The 14,419-nt window shown below is 33.7% G+C and overlaps 1 protein-coding gene across 3 annotated transcripts in view; it reads right to left on the reverse strand.

The window, feature by feature from the left end:
- LOC127730680 (stimulated by retinoic acid gene 6 protein-like) overlaps positions 1-14,419 on the reverse strand; it is an 88,386-nt gene that overhangs the window by 23,721 nt on the left and 50,246 nt on the right. For 2 of the 3 annotated variants that reach the window (XR_007995216.1, XM_052239194.1), the window contains exons 9-13: positions 13,898-13,998; positions 12,108-12,222; positions 10,320-10,458; positions 9,386-9,543; positions 6,852-6,900 (exon numbers count right to left, since the gene is read on the reverse strand). Coding sequence is in view for 2 of the 3 variants with exons in the window: in XM_052239194.1 (XP_052095154.1) it covers positions 6,852-6,900; positions 9,386-9,543; positions 10,320-10,458; positions 12,108-12,222; positions 13,898-13,998 (562 nt within the window). In the remaining variant the exon portion in view is untranslated. Of the gene's footprint in view, positions 1-2,314; positions 2,532-6,851; positions 6,901-9,385; positions 9,544-10,319; positions 10,459-12,107; positions 12,223-13,897; positions 13,999-14,419 lie in introns of those variants that run through there. The other variant, XM_052239195.1, reaches the window with a different exon arrangement.

The following is a 14,419-nucleotide window of genomic DNA, read 5'->3' on the forward strand; positions in this document are numbered from 1 at the left end:
GCTGTCACAGAAATAATTATAGATAAGTACGTCTAAACAAGTGACAACTCTACGACAGATCCATCCATTGGATCATCAGTGAAGTTGATACACGGCTGAAAACACATATTATATTCATAACTACTCTAAATATCAGCACAACAATGTTAAATCTGCAAATTTGCGAAAGCAAATGTTTGTTCTCCCCTTGCCGGGATTCGAACTCGTATATATATACAGAAAGAGAGGGCAATTGGTCTCTTTACATGAGCTGCACTGCTGTCATGTTGCCCTATATATATGTTACAAATAGGATCAACTAATCAAGATGGCTACTTGTCTGCCTGCTAGTGTGCTAGCTTTACCACTGGCTGTAGAATTAGCATTTCAGCGAGGTGAGTTTTAGATACGTCAAAGGCCTGGAAATTTTAATGGAGTATAGAGCGACATGGCAACTGACAAATCTGCCATAAAGGACTCAAAAGGTTGTGGTGAAATCAGTGGTATACAATGTCAAAAGCCAGCCCTAATGAGATGGTCACTTACTCGACATGTGCTTGCAGACTTTACGTCAGAAATGAAAACCAGGTATTGTTGCATCAATGGCAAAAGCGTTGAGCATGATGAAGTAAAGCAAACAGCTTTGACTCGAGATGAAGAACAAGTTCAGAAAATTGAAAACCATGTTCTTTTCTTTGGTTCTATTCCTCGGTCAACGTTAAAAATATTCGAGGACCTAACGAATAAAACAAAATTAAAATGTAGAACAGGAGAAATTTTGAATCTTCACATTAATTTTTTACTCGAGTTCCGTCGAGCATTGGTGTTAGCGAATAGTCGAGATGACGTCACTGTTGAAAAGGTTTTGTCATTTCCGATTAGTCCGATCCCTACATTTTCCGATAGCACACACTAGTTAAAACATTTACTAAATTTTATCATCGGTACAAGGACATCATTCGTAAATATAATTCAACATGCAGACATCTTATACGTTCAGGTTTTTCACATCCAATATTTTATTGTGATATTCTTTACAAAGGACAAAAAAATGTCGGCATTCACCTCAAAAGCTAACCAAACCTTTAAATAGACTTATTCGGAAGGGACATAGTTACGATACTGTTGTCAGGTCATTAAGGATTGCATATTTTGGTATTAATATTGATTCACTCATAGGGTCTTTGCATCGGAAATAAACACATTTAATTCTAAAACCAGTTGTTGGCATGATACGGGTTATGTTTTTCTCATATAGTTTATGATGGTATGATACTAAACCCCTAACGGGAGGGATTGTACTTTATTTTCATATGATGAAGACATAATCTTTCAATCAGTTTAATTGAGGCCTGGAGCTGGCATGTCAGTAACTGCTAGTAGTCCTTTGTTAATTTATGTATCATTGTCGTTTTGCTTAGTTTCTTTTGTTACCTATTCTGACATCGGACTCGGACTTCTTTTAAACTGAGTTTTACTGTGCGTATTGCTATGTGTTTCTTTATTCTACATTGGCTAGAGGTATAGGGGGAGGGTTGAGATCTCACATAACATGTTTAACCCCGCCGCATTTTTGCGCCTGTCCCAAGTTAGGAGCCTCTGGCCTTTGTTAATCTTGTTTTTTTTTTAAATTTTAGTTCATTTATATGTTTTTTTTAGTTTAGTGTGACGTCCATTTTCACTGAACTAGTACACAATTTTATTTACGGGCCTGCTGAGGACCACCTCCGGGTGCGAGAATTTCTCGCTGCATTGAAGACCCATTGGGGGCCTTCGGTTGTTGTCTGCTCTTTGGTCGGGTTGTTGTCTCTTTGACATATTCCCCATTTCCATTCTCAATTTTATCCCTTTTTCATGATGATGGAACCATGAGAAAATCATGTAAAGCCGATCATTGCCATCAACTCGAGAACGAGACATCGTATTTCCACTATCTCCCTGAGTTTGATAAACCGCTTACTGTTTAGATTAGGGATGATATGTTTCTTATCCGGTGTATCAATGCTAAAAAAATGAAAAGTTTTGGTGACCTGGGGACAGAAATCGTCCAATCTCAGCTCCGCTGTTATTCATGGGCTACTTCCGATGTTGAGTTCTTGGACAGATACAAAATATGACGTCCAACTTTGTATCCAGACAGCAGAACGGAACCGAAGATCAAACTAAACACCAAAGGTCTTCCAATTAATTGAAGGTCGCTCCCTGTCAGACTGGAAAAAGTTTTTATCTTCCAACGAAAATAAGCAAACATTGCTCAGTTTCTTGGGAATATAATTGTTTGTAACCACCAAAAGAAACCTAATACACTAGCAAATAATAGTGAACTTACTTTAGGCGGATTTTTTTCCAATCCTCAAATCGAAAACGCATTTGTGCTAAAACTGTCATTGACTGCTTCGAGCTTTACAGTACGCATGGGGAACTGATACGCGTATGATTGTACACGCCATGTATGCCGATAGACAGTTTGGAAGTTGTAGCTGTAAAGGAAGGATCATAGTGAAATCCCCTGGCACGGATTTTTAAGTTCTTTGTTTCCACTATTATTCTTCCTAGAAAAACACAGAATAACTTTGGTTTGAAACAGGAACTATAACCAGCACCAAGGCGGCAGGACGTTTTATACTTATGCATGAACTAAGCAATTTTTTAAATTCCATCGTCAGTCAATGCTTGCCTGTAGTGCATGTAATTTCAGGATGTGACTCCCCATCGGCAATGTTTGGTATAGGTAAAAAAAAACGGTTTTCAAAGTCCTGAAACAGGTTTGTAGTGATGTGTCCGATTTAGTAAACCAGGCAAACTGTGATGTAGATGAATCTCTTTCAGGTCCAAGAAAGCTCGTGGCTGTTTCGTGATCAAAAGAGTAAATTCAAAAGCGTACACAGTGACCTCAATAAATTACGTGTAAATCTTTCGACTACTAAAGATGCGTCTCTGGCCAAGCTTCCCCCTTGTGAATCATCATTTAGGCAACATTTGCTTAAGCACCTGTGCAGACAAGTATATGGATGACATTACATCTTCCAATACCGCCTTTCAGATCTCCGTAAAAGTTTGAATGGATTGATAAGGATGGTTTGGACCCGGTGTTTTTCGAGAGTCAAATGTCTTCGGACTTCATACAAGACCTTGTTTGTACTTATAAAGGAAAATATGTGTGCTCAAATGAATGTGTTTGCTTTGAGCAGAACCTCTCATATACAGACCTACGTCCATGCCAAGCAAGTGAAATGTGTGGAAACATTAAAACACGTTTTGTGATGGTTGATAGATATAAAGATGCTGAAGATCAGGCTTCAGTATCTTTTGAAGACTGTGGTACGTTGCTAGGAAAAAAAAGAGGGTTATGGGAGTAAAACCGATCATGTTATATACATTAACCAGAGTAAAATACACAACAGTATATAGTGCTATGGAAGCAGAAACATTCGGTGAAAAAAAGAAGCAACGAGTCGTCTATATAAACAAGAGGCTCTTAAGAGCCTGAATCGCTCACATGTAATTTTTTGCTTAAATCTTTCATCATTGATTATTTTTGCTTTTTAATATATATTAATGAGTGGCTTAAAAATTCCATTGAGATGTTCTTTGTATCTGTCATATTTTCCTCAAAAGCAAAGAAATACATTTTACCCATATGTTCCATTTTAGCCAAAGTGGCTATGTTTCTTGACGTTCAAGAAAATAAAATACAAAATTTATACTAGATACTCTGAAACTCATTCAGCCCAAGTTTGGCTGAAATTGATTCAGCAGTTTCAAAGGAGAAGATTTTTTAAAGTAAGCAAACTAGATGAACAAATTGTGAAAAATTGTCTTTAAAGGGCAATAACTCCTAAAGGCCACATTTGACAATTTTGGTCATATTAACTTATTTGTAGATCTTACTTTGCTGAACATTTTTGTTGTTCACAGTTTATATTCAAGATAATAACCAAAAACTGCAAAATTCCTTAAAATTACCAATTTAGTGGCAGCAACCCAACAATGAACTGTTAGATTCGTCTGAAAATATCATGGTTGATAGAACTTGGCCTAATGAACATTTTAACCTCTCATCAGATTTGCTCTAATTGCTTAAGTATTTGAGATATATTAGCCAAAAACTGCATTTTACCCCTATGTTCTATTTCAGCCATGGTGGCCATGTTTTTTGACGAAACAAAAACAAAAAAAAAACATTATTCTGGATACCATAAGGATCATTCAGCTTAAGTTTGGTTGGAATTGGTTCAGTGGTTTTAGAGGAGAAGATTTTTTAAACTTAGAAAACATGATAAACAAATTGTGTAAAATTGCCCTTAAAGGACAATAACTCTTTAAGGGGTCAATTGACAATTTTAATCATACAAACTTATTTGTAGATCTTACTTTGCTGAACATATTTGCTGTTTACAGTTTATCTTTATCATTAATACTATTCAAGATAATAACCAAAAACTGCAAAATTTCCTTAAAATTACCTATTTAGTGGCAGCAACCCAACAATGGGTTATTAGATTCATCTGAAAATTTCAGGGCTGATATAACTTCACCTAATGAACACTTTTACCGCGTGTCAGATTTGTTCTTACTCCTTTGTTTTTTTAGATATAAGCCAAAAACTGCATTTTAACCTATGTTCTATTTTTAGCCATGGTGGCCATGTTTTTTGACGAAACAGAAAATAAAACACATACTTTATTTTAGATACCCAAAGGATCATTCAGTTTAAATTTGGTTGGAATTGGTTCAGTGGTTTCAGAGAGGAAGATTTTATAAAGTAAGAAAACATGATAAACAAATTGTGTAAAATTGTCCTTAAAGGGCAATAACTCTTTAAGGGGTCAATTGACAATTTTGGTCATATAAACTTATTTGAAGATCTTACTTTGCTGAACATATTTTCTGTTTACAGTTGATCTTTATCATTTATACTATTCAAGATAAAAACCAAAAAATAAAAAAGTAAAAATGCAGGAATTGATGGAACAATGTGATAACTGTCCAAATATGAGAAAATAAAGGGTGTCAGGTAGGTGAAACTTGCATAAATGAAGAAATAAATGAAAAATGAACAAACTGAGGCCCGATTTATATGGATCCAAGGCCGTCAATCGGCTCCAGAAGCAACGAAGCGGCGCATCAATTTTGGACGGGCAAATATCCACTTTTTGATATGGGACGAGCTTTGACGTCCCACGGCCCCAGCTTGACTGGCAAAACTGCCGTTGGACGTCAGAGTAATCTCGGACTATAAACCGTTTATGGGTTGAAAACTGGATTTTTAAAGTTTTGTTTATAAAACGTTGTTTTGGGGATTGTTTGAGAAAAATATCTATGATTAAGGTTTATGAATAAAAAATAATCCGGATGTAAAATAAGCGTTGAAACACAGAAAAAAATATTGAACTTTTTTTTGAGACCGTAATTGGCGAAATGCGCATCTGATAAAAAAAAAATTGAGACCGTTCAAGTTACTGCAGTCATCATTGACATTACAATGAGTCCTTGAAAAAGTCGCAATTTGACATTGCTTTGCAGGATAGACCAACTAAATTAGTGAATTTTTGTAGTAACTTTTTGATTTCATACTTTTTCTGCAATTCTTTCATTCATTACTTTTATCTTCATGGTTTATTATAGCATATATATATATAAGGCTAAAACCATATATTAACTGTGGCAGTAATAACTCATCAAACGCTTTTAAGCATCGGAAGCAGAAATATATTTTCCTTTTTTGCGTATCTTTGAAGCGCCTTCAGTTCTTAAAACTTAGAAACTTTCGCTGGGCATACTACAGTGAGTTCTTTTCTTAGACCAAACACCGATAGGACTGTATACATTTTTCGGTTAAATCAGTCTAACATTTGACCTGAATCGAAAGACAACCATGTGATGAATCATATTATGATGTACAGAAATTGCTATTTCCAGCGGCAAGTATGAATATAATATATATTTTCATGAAAAAAGAATTCGAAGTGTATTTGCTCAAGATTTGTAGTTTTTGTTTATAAGAGCATAGTTCCTGATACTTAATAGCAGATGCAACAGACTCTCTTCATTCAAGTCCGAAATTGGCAAATTAGTGTTTTCATTGACACAATCGCCTTTTGTTCCACCAGTGCATTGGAAGCGTCATCCGTATTATCATACTAGCATTCAATGAAAAAGTTATATAAACACTTAGTATGAAAGGTCGATTATGTTGCTAAATTGTCATCATCAACTTTCACATCGTTACATTTTTGCTAATTTATTTGAAATTTCAATCATTGGGTCTTCGCGAACATTCTCCTTTATAAGGAACTCTGCAAAACTGTAGAATGACTAAATTTGAATATTTTCTCGGATTCAGCTGTCAACTCAAAATTGCATTCTAAATGAAATTCGTAACGAGTCCGTTTTTGTGAAGAAGTGTCATTTCCGTGTTTATCTAAGTCATGCATTATCCAGTTTGAGGTTGCCATTTCGGATGAATGATTTTTAAATGACTACAATAATGTTTTTACCAAGTGAACTCGTAATCCTTACATTAAAAGTTAACAGTCACCCGTAGTGCACCCTAAATGCAAACTTTGTTTTCAGCTTGGGTAATTAAATTCTTATTGTAAAACCTGTGTAAACACTGGACATTACGTAAACATTAATTTTAAATTGGGAATTGAAAGGTTTTGACAGAGTTTGTTGCAATACACATTTGGTGTCTGGACTACAAAAGAACTCGGTATTCGGTGCTGAATATATAAATAAGTATCTTTCTGAGATTGATTTTTTTTAAATTGAATTCGTACATTAAAAAATTATTTTCCTTTCCTAAAATGCTAAATTCATTTCTCTCAAACGCAATGGCTTATCTTTCAGTTATTATTACTTAAACTTACACCATACTAGATATGCAATCTGTGCCCCAGAATATTGTAAACTTGATGCCTAAAAGTAAATAATTAACAGTATGAAATGAGATGTATTATAAATACCATAGAACAATACCAAATTTTTTAACTTTAAGCTCAAGTCTTAAGAATTGAACCACATTAGATATAAGGTAAGGCTGTTTTCACTGAGGAGCCCTTTTCGCTGTTCAACTGCAAACTTGATTCTCAGTTGTCGTATTGTTTTTCATTATTCTAGTATATTTTATTTAGACGAGTTATCATCTTGCTTATTTGGAACCTTGACAATCAATTTGAAGATGCAGAGACTTTTTCTTTTTTCTAAACAAAGAGGCCTTCGTTTTATCAATCCAAATGCAATATTTTGCTATCTTTAGTCGATTGGAGTTTCCATCATTAGATAATTCCAATAGTTTAAAACAAGAAGAAAACAGTTGCTTAAATAAATTATAATAGAGCTTAGTCCAATTTTCGTTCAACGACGTGTCCATTACCATAAATTCAGACTATAAACTTCTACTAAATGCTAGTTGGCATTGCTAATATGGTTTCTTACTAAAATCTCGGTAAATGTTGGAAAAAGCTTATCGATGAAAGCACCATTTTGGTAAAACTGAATGCATTTTTTATAGTCCAAAGCGACAATTAAAAAAAGGGTACTAGATTTCAAACCACCTGTAATGGACATCTTATAAAATCACAGAGTAGTATTGAATATTTAGGTATTGACAAATACCAAACATTTCCCGGTGAAATCGGAAGCCTTGAAAAACAGTTTGCGGTAAGAACAAAACCAGACTGTTTGTTTTATCAAAAGTATTGACCCAAAAATTACTATTGAATTACAGGCTTCCTTCTTGGGACAAGAAGACAAGAAATGCGACGAGGTTAAACATCTTTGTGAACGATCAACCCTCTTTTTTGATATTTCTAGTTAAACCATGTTCCCGCTTATGCTTGATATTTTTTTTTACCTTAAAATATCCATATTAGGCTGATGCTTGTAAAGAAACCTATCGAAAATAAGCTGTATGGCTTCCATATGTAATCCTTTAGTATTGCGTTGGGATATTGAAGTTTTAATAATCAAACGACATGTTATGCTTTACTTTTAATTAAGTAAATAAACTCATCATAGAAAACAGGCTTAAAAATGTTTAAGCCAGAAGCTCGTTTCGTCTTAATGACTCATACGTGAAGCTTGAATTAAAAAGTTAAAACTGAACGAATTATTTTTATCACCTGTTTAAAGTGTTGATATGTTTAACTTTAATATATTTTTCCTTTCACCGTTATGCCGCTTTGAAGTATGTATATATCTGTTTTATTATTTTGTATTTTTATTTATTTAGTGGAGTATGTGATATCTTAACAGCAGTTTGGACCTGAACGAGTCCCTAAATGAAGATCTGGAGGAAAATAAAAAAAAAATGCTTTCCTCAATGCTCTTCAACTTCGTACTTTATTTTGGCCTTGTGACTTTTTTAATCGAGCATCACCGATGACGCGCGTCTGTCGTACAAAATTACAAGCCTTGTATCTTTGGTGAGTTTTTTTTTCAATAGTTTCCAAGAATTGGTTTGAAAACTAAATCTATTGAATGACAAAAGATTTGAGGAATGTAAATTGATTGCTTTTTAAAATCTTCATGCTTTGCATTATAAATCCGAGACATTTGTGTTTTATTTGACCTTTTTCATGCTTACAGATAAAATTGGAGAAAAGGCCAACAACTCAAATTGTCAAGTTGTACAATATGTCTTATCAAAATGGAACCACAACAACAATAACCATGACAAAGGATAATTGTTTCCCCCAAACATATTATATTTAGTAAAATGAATTTTCAAAGTTAGAGCTTTTATTATTATTTTTTTAGTAACGAAAATTATATACATTCCAAAATGGAAGCAAGTATTTTCTAAAATATGAGTGTCGGTTGATTACACATAACAGGTTTACAGGTTATTAAATTTTGTAATTTGTGTAATTTTAACTACACAATCTCAATATGTAGGAATAGGCATCGGTAGCTCGGTAGCTGAGTAGTCTCAGTAGTTCATCCACAGTGTCAACTATTCTGTCAAACTTGAGGTTGTAAGTTTGTAATCGATCTCAGACTCCAACCTAGTAAACTAGGACTGCCAGTTTTCCTGCCGAAGGTAGGTAGTTTTGTCTAGGTACTCAGGCTACATCTACCAATAAAAAGTCATAAAGGTTGCTGGAAAGGGCGTTTAACACCATCAATCAATCAAAATGTATGGAGTTTGGATATATCATTTGAATAAGTAGAAGTAATATCAGTCCCCGGAATGCTGCTCTTCCTTTCACCGGAAATGTGAATAAAAATGCCTGCTATACGTCAATGAGACATAAGCTCTATACAAATCTAGAGATCAGCAAACGATGTTCAACGATAGACAATGGTCTATAAAATATGTAGGCTGTAAATCACCCCGAATCTGTACATGTTGTAAATATTTCAACAAAGACTACGTTCATTATATGATTATTACACTTACGACTAGATTGTCATTTAAACTTTTTCTGAATTTCATTGGCAAGAATGTGTAGTCTCCTCTTTGCATCTTTTCGAGATCTTTACGATAACTGATGAAGATTGCAATGACGTAACCGACCATGAATATGCTGGACAGAGAGAATGACACGTAAAAACCAACTGAAAAAGAGGACGGTTTAACATATATTGAGGTTTTAAATTAAGGCCGATAGAAATATTTCTAGTAGTAAACTGTTACGATTTACTGGCAGAAGTTACCAATAACGTTTTTTAAAGGTCGTTGAAATATACATGTTTGGGATATATTTGAAAGAGTACACATAACATTTACATTCTACAAATTAGTATGTAGAAATCATGGTACATATTGTTTCATACTGGAAAAGCTTTTCATTCATACATATCAATTTCGGCGGGAATGAAATAAATCATACTTTTTAAGATCAAAACACATAGGAACATAAACTAAAGAATATTTTATTCATAAATTCAAACCTATCGTTTAACGTGGGAAAAAGAATTATGGCTGTTGGTTCGATATTAATGGACTACTGGGAAGTTTTAAAAAAACAAACGAATTATGTTCGTATTAAGAGAAAACACGAACCTGTGAGTGCTTTAGTGGCAAAACGGAGTCGGTAACCCCAAATGTTATCATCATACTGTGTTCCCAAAATCATGAAATACCTTGACACAAAACAAAAAAAAAATCACTAATAGAACTGAAAAGGCAGTTTGGTCTCTGAGTGATCATCTAATAAAACAACAGGGTCTGTCAAATAAGTTATATATGTGGTATATAAAAATAAGATACCCATTAATAATGTGATCAATAATTGGATTACTTCCTTTAGAGTGTCGGTAAATACAGTTGTATTTGCAAAATATTTCTATATGACTTGCTGTATAATACTTTGAATGGATAAATATAATACCATCTGCAACAGTAAGTAAGGTTTCAAATTTAGGTACTGATGCCTCTTCAGATGTGTTGAATAATTCAGTTTGGATGTATGTCGTAAACAGAAGTCCAGGTTTATAAAAGATATAAAGAGTGAGCAGTTCCATGCCAACCTGAAACAAAAACAGAAATTATATTTCATATATCTATCAAATATATATAACACTTTAACAATAAGTCATGCGTCGTGAATTTGACTTAATTAGACGAAATGAGTACTTGCATCTTATTTATGCAAGTAAACATGAGATTAGGGATACTACCGAAACTAAAATGTCTGTTTCGTATCTTGATATTTCCCTCTATATAAACATTGATTGACGATTTCAAACTTAATTCTGTGTTTAATTTTGCAATTTTTAATTTCCAATTTCTCAGCAATAACATATACCCTCTTCACCATCGTATGGCGTTTACATAACTGAACTAAAACTTCACGTTCGCACATATTAAACTTTACCGAATTCATAAATAGGGTTGTGCTCACTAAAGTAAAAACTGCTTCAACATAGTTATGAGAAAGAACGACTGGAATCGACAATTAATAAGTGGTTCATATGCATCTTAACAAAGTGGTTGACTGATATGATGTGTGCGTGTCTCAAATCACTAGCTATCTTTTCGCGGTCTTAGATCTAGATGCAAGTGTACGCCACTGATCTGTACTTTGACCTATTTTGACATTTTGACTGAGTGAAGTTTCGCATGAGAAGGGATGCATGCATAGCAGGAGAAGCGTACATTTTGACGAACATCGTCTCTCTCCTATTGGAGTTCATTCAATTTATTCATTTTTAGTTTGATCCCTTGATTTTTAACTTCTTCGTCGATATATGAGAATTGAACTACTGTTGCCTAGATTTGACACGAGTAACATCCCATCCAAAGGACCACTTTACACTCATACCAAAATACGCGTATTTATTTTACCTCAACATGGAATGACTTTCGATCATGATGTGCATTAGATTTTATTCATGTAAAACGATTTTGTTAATACAAACCATATACCACAACAAAACACAAAAAAGATAACAGAATTTACAAAAAAAATTAAGCAGTACAAAAGATCACACCAACCACCAACTTCAGACTACTCTGGAAAAATTACATACAAACAAAGACAAACAACAACGAGCAACACATGGTCCAGAAAGACTGACTCGATACAAGCACAATTTGTACTAGGTTAAATAAGTTTTGATTGCGCACAAACCTCAACTGTGCCATTCTAGACCATATGTTGTAAAAGAAAAACACAATAACAAACCCAGCTAACAACATGATGACAACAAGCTTGAATAAGGAAATAAAATACGGCATATAACTTGGAAAGCAGAGTCAAAATAAAGACAGGGAACTAGCTAAGGTAGAAACGGTTGTTTGTTGAATATTGCTACTTTTTGACAGATTCATGAAGTCTTATCCTAAAAAGTAATTCAAATAGGCAGTATTTGTGTGAGGTTAGTAAGTATGTAGAACCGTCAGACCATCAAAACAAAGAACCATTTTAAACGAATAAGTTATAATATCACGCCTGTCGCCCTTGCTGTTGAAAGATGTAAAGGTTTTTGCCAATTTAAATACTAATATAAAGTTTTCCATTATTTAGCTCCATTTACCACAAAACAATAGAAGGTAGGATGCAAAGTATTGTCTAACATGTTTGTTTGTCTGTTTGTTTGCTTGTTTGCTATACTTGCCTAGTTTTTTGTATACAATTCAGCTCCAAAATAATCCCAGAAAAATCAAATGTATTTACCTGAAATAACACAATTCCTGCTACAAAAAAGGTTGCAATTACTCTAGGTGAAGCATGTAGAGGAGACCTCACGCCAATTTTGTTCTTTATATCTTTACTGTAAGCCTGGATTGACCTTAAAAAAACAGCGATCCCAATGACGCAGGACAAGAACATTGATAGTACTGGCTTAAACTTGTTGTTTTTGTACACATCAGAGACAAAGAACAATGTTTATTTTTTCTCTTGGAAGTTTTATAATTTGTAAGCCAGTGTATGGGAAAATCTGTCAAAAAACACCTATAAAACCGATTATTCCTATTAAGGTTTTATTAAAAGAGAGGCGAAAGATATTAAAGGGCCATTCATACTCATAAGTCGAAAATAAACTGACAAACTTATCCATTTGCCTTTTATCCATGCAATTAATCAAATAAGCATACAAAGAAGTATACGATACTACCATATGCTTATATTTTTTTTCTGTCACGGATATAAGCCAGTAAATAAAAATAGACTGAAGTAGTGTGCTTTTCCTATTCTGATTGTTGTTATTTGATGTTTATGTTATTCCATCCATGAATATTAAAAGTGGAGGGTTAAGATTTCAGATGGCTAAATAAAGGACCTTTTGCTTCATCTACATGAACCTCAATCTGATCTCTTCAAGAAATGAACAAAACCAAGCAATATAAAACCAATGATTGCCAAAAAACGTCTGGATGAAATGGAATTTAAATCAAAAAGCGACATTTGTGTATTACTGACAATTTCCAATATCACCTGTTTTACTTGATTCATATTCTGGTTATCTATTTTATTGTAGTTTTGATTTATACAGGCAATGGAGATGCGGTTATTATGGTCATTTCTAAAAGCAACTTCTGCTTTATTTTTTATTTTCGCTTAAAACACTTTTCGGTCTTTAGTGGTAACTACCGTTTATGTGTTTTTTGGTTTCGTTTTGTTTTTTGCCTTATTCGCGGCAGCTATAGATACGCATAAGCTTCCCTGCATATTCAAAGATTTATCGCTATTGCCCACTTGTCAAAACATTGCTGCAAGTAAGTTATTTAGAAGCACACCAGCAATATAACGGTCTTCAAAGAATAAAACCTGATCACGTTCTGTTTGGTATGACACATATGCTCTCTCAGTCTCATTCAATAAATCAAACCACTATCTGTGTGAATTAGACGGGATATTTTAGCCAGTAATTAGTACTATAAGTTCATAATTCCATACATGCATTTAAAATTGTAATTCTTTGACAAGGACGATAAAACCAGACTAATAAAGACATGAAAAGGTCGAATTAAAGTGCATTTCTCTTTTGTATTCGTAGTTTTGTGTACAGTTTATCTAGAATCCTCCCCTATTTCGTCTATATAAAATAATTCAGAAAAACAAGATTATTTTAACTACCTACCGTACTACATACCTACCTACCAAACAACCCTAATTTTGTACTGTTACCCTAAAACAAGCTTAAGTGTGAATTGTCTTAAAAGTCAATCTAGTATATGTTGTACTAAAATATTATCATCAAAAATTCAAATATGACTTCTATCTATTGCAATACTTATCTTATCACATTTTTCATAATAACAAAATGAGATGTGTGGTTCATTTTAATGAAACAGCAACCCGACGACAAAAATAACAATAGTGTATCTAGAGAGAGCACTATAAAGTCTTCGATAAACGGCAGATGTGTATACAATATGCCAAGATTTAAATCGTCCCGTGTCTATTAAAGTCGTGAATATTTCACGAAGGTTTTTAAAAAACAACACACTGTAAATTCATACCTCTTCAATCCTGAGCCTTTTTCTTTTATGTCACATTCTGGTTTTTTCAATAACCACTTCACATAATTATATTGCAGCTTGCTTGTGCAAGGTTTGGAGCCCTGGTTATATTTAAAAGAACCGTTAAAACATAGAAAAGCAAGTTTCACATCCGGGTGCGGGATTTTCTTGCTGCATTGAAGACCCATTAGTGGTCTTCGGCTGTTGTGTGCTCTTTGGTCGGGTTGTTGTCTCTTTGACATATTCCCCATTTTCATTCCCAATTTCATTCAATTTCTGTCAAGGGGAATATAAATTCCAAGAGCTTTAATTGAGTCAAAATAGTAATTAAAAGTGTAACTCCATCGTTGTTAGACATATTATTCAAACAAACAAATGCAATTGCATTCAGAAAATGTTAACTTCTTTAAAATGAATAACAATTAAATGCTCATTTTTGATTTTCAAACTGAATCCATATTAGATCAATATTTCAGATATTTCAATACGAAATTTGTCAGTGTGGATTACGAAACTTGATCG

Source organism: Mytilus californianus, unplaced genomic scaffold, assembly GCF_021869535.1.
Source record: "Mytilus californianus isolate M0D057914Y unplaced genomic scaffold, xbMytCali1.0.p SCAF_2, whole genome shotgun sequence".
Lineage (NCBI taxonomy): Eukaryota > Metazoa > Mollusca > Bivalvia > Mytilida > Mytilidae > Mytilus > Mytilus californianus.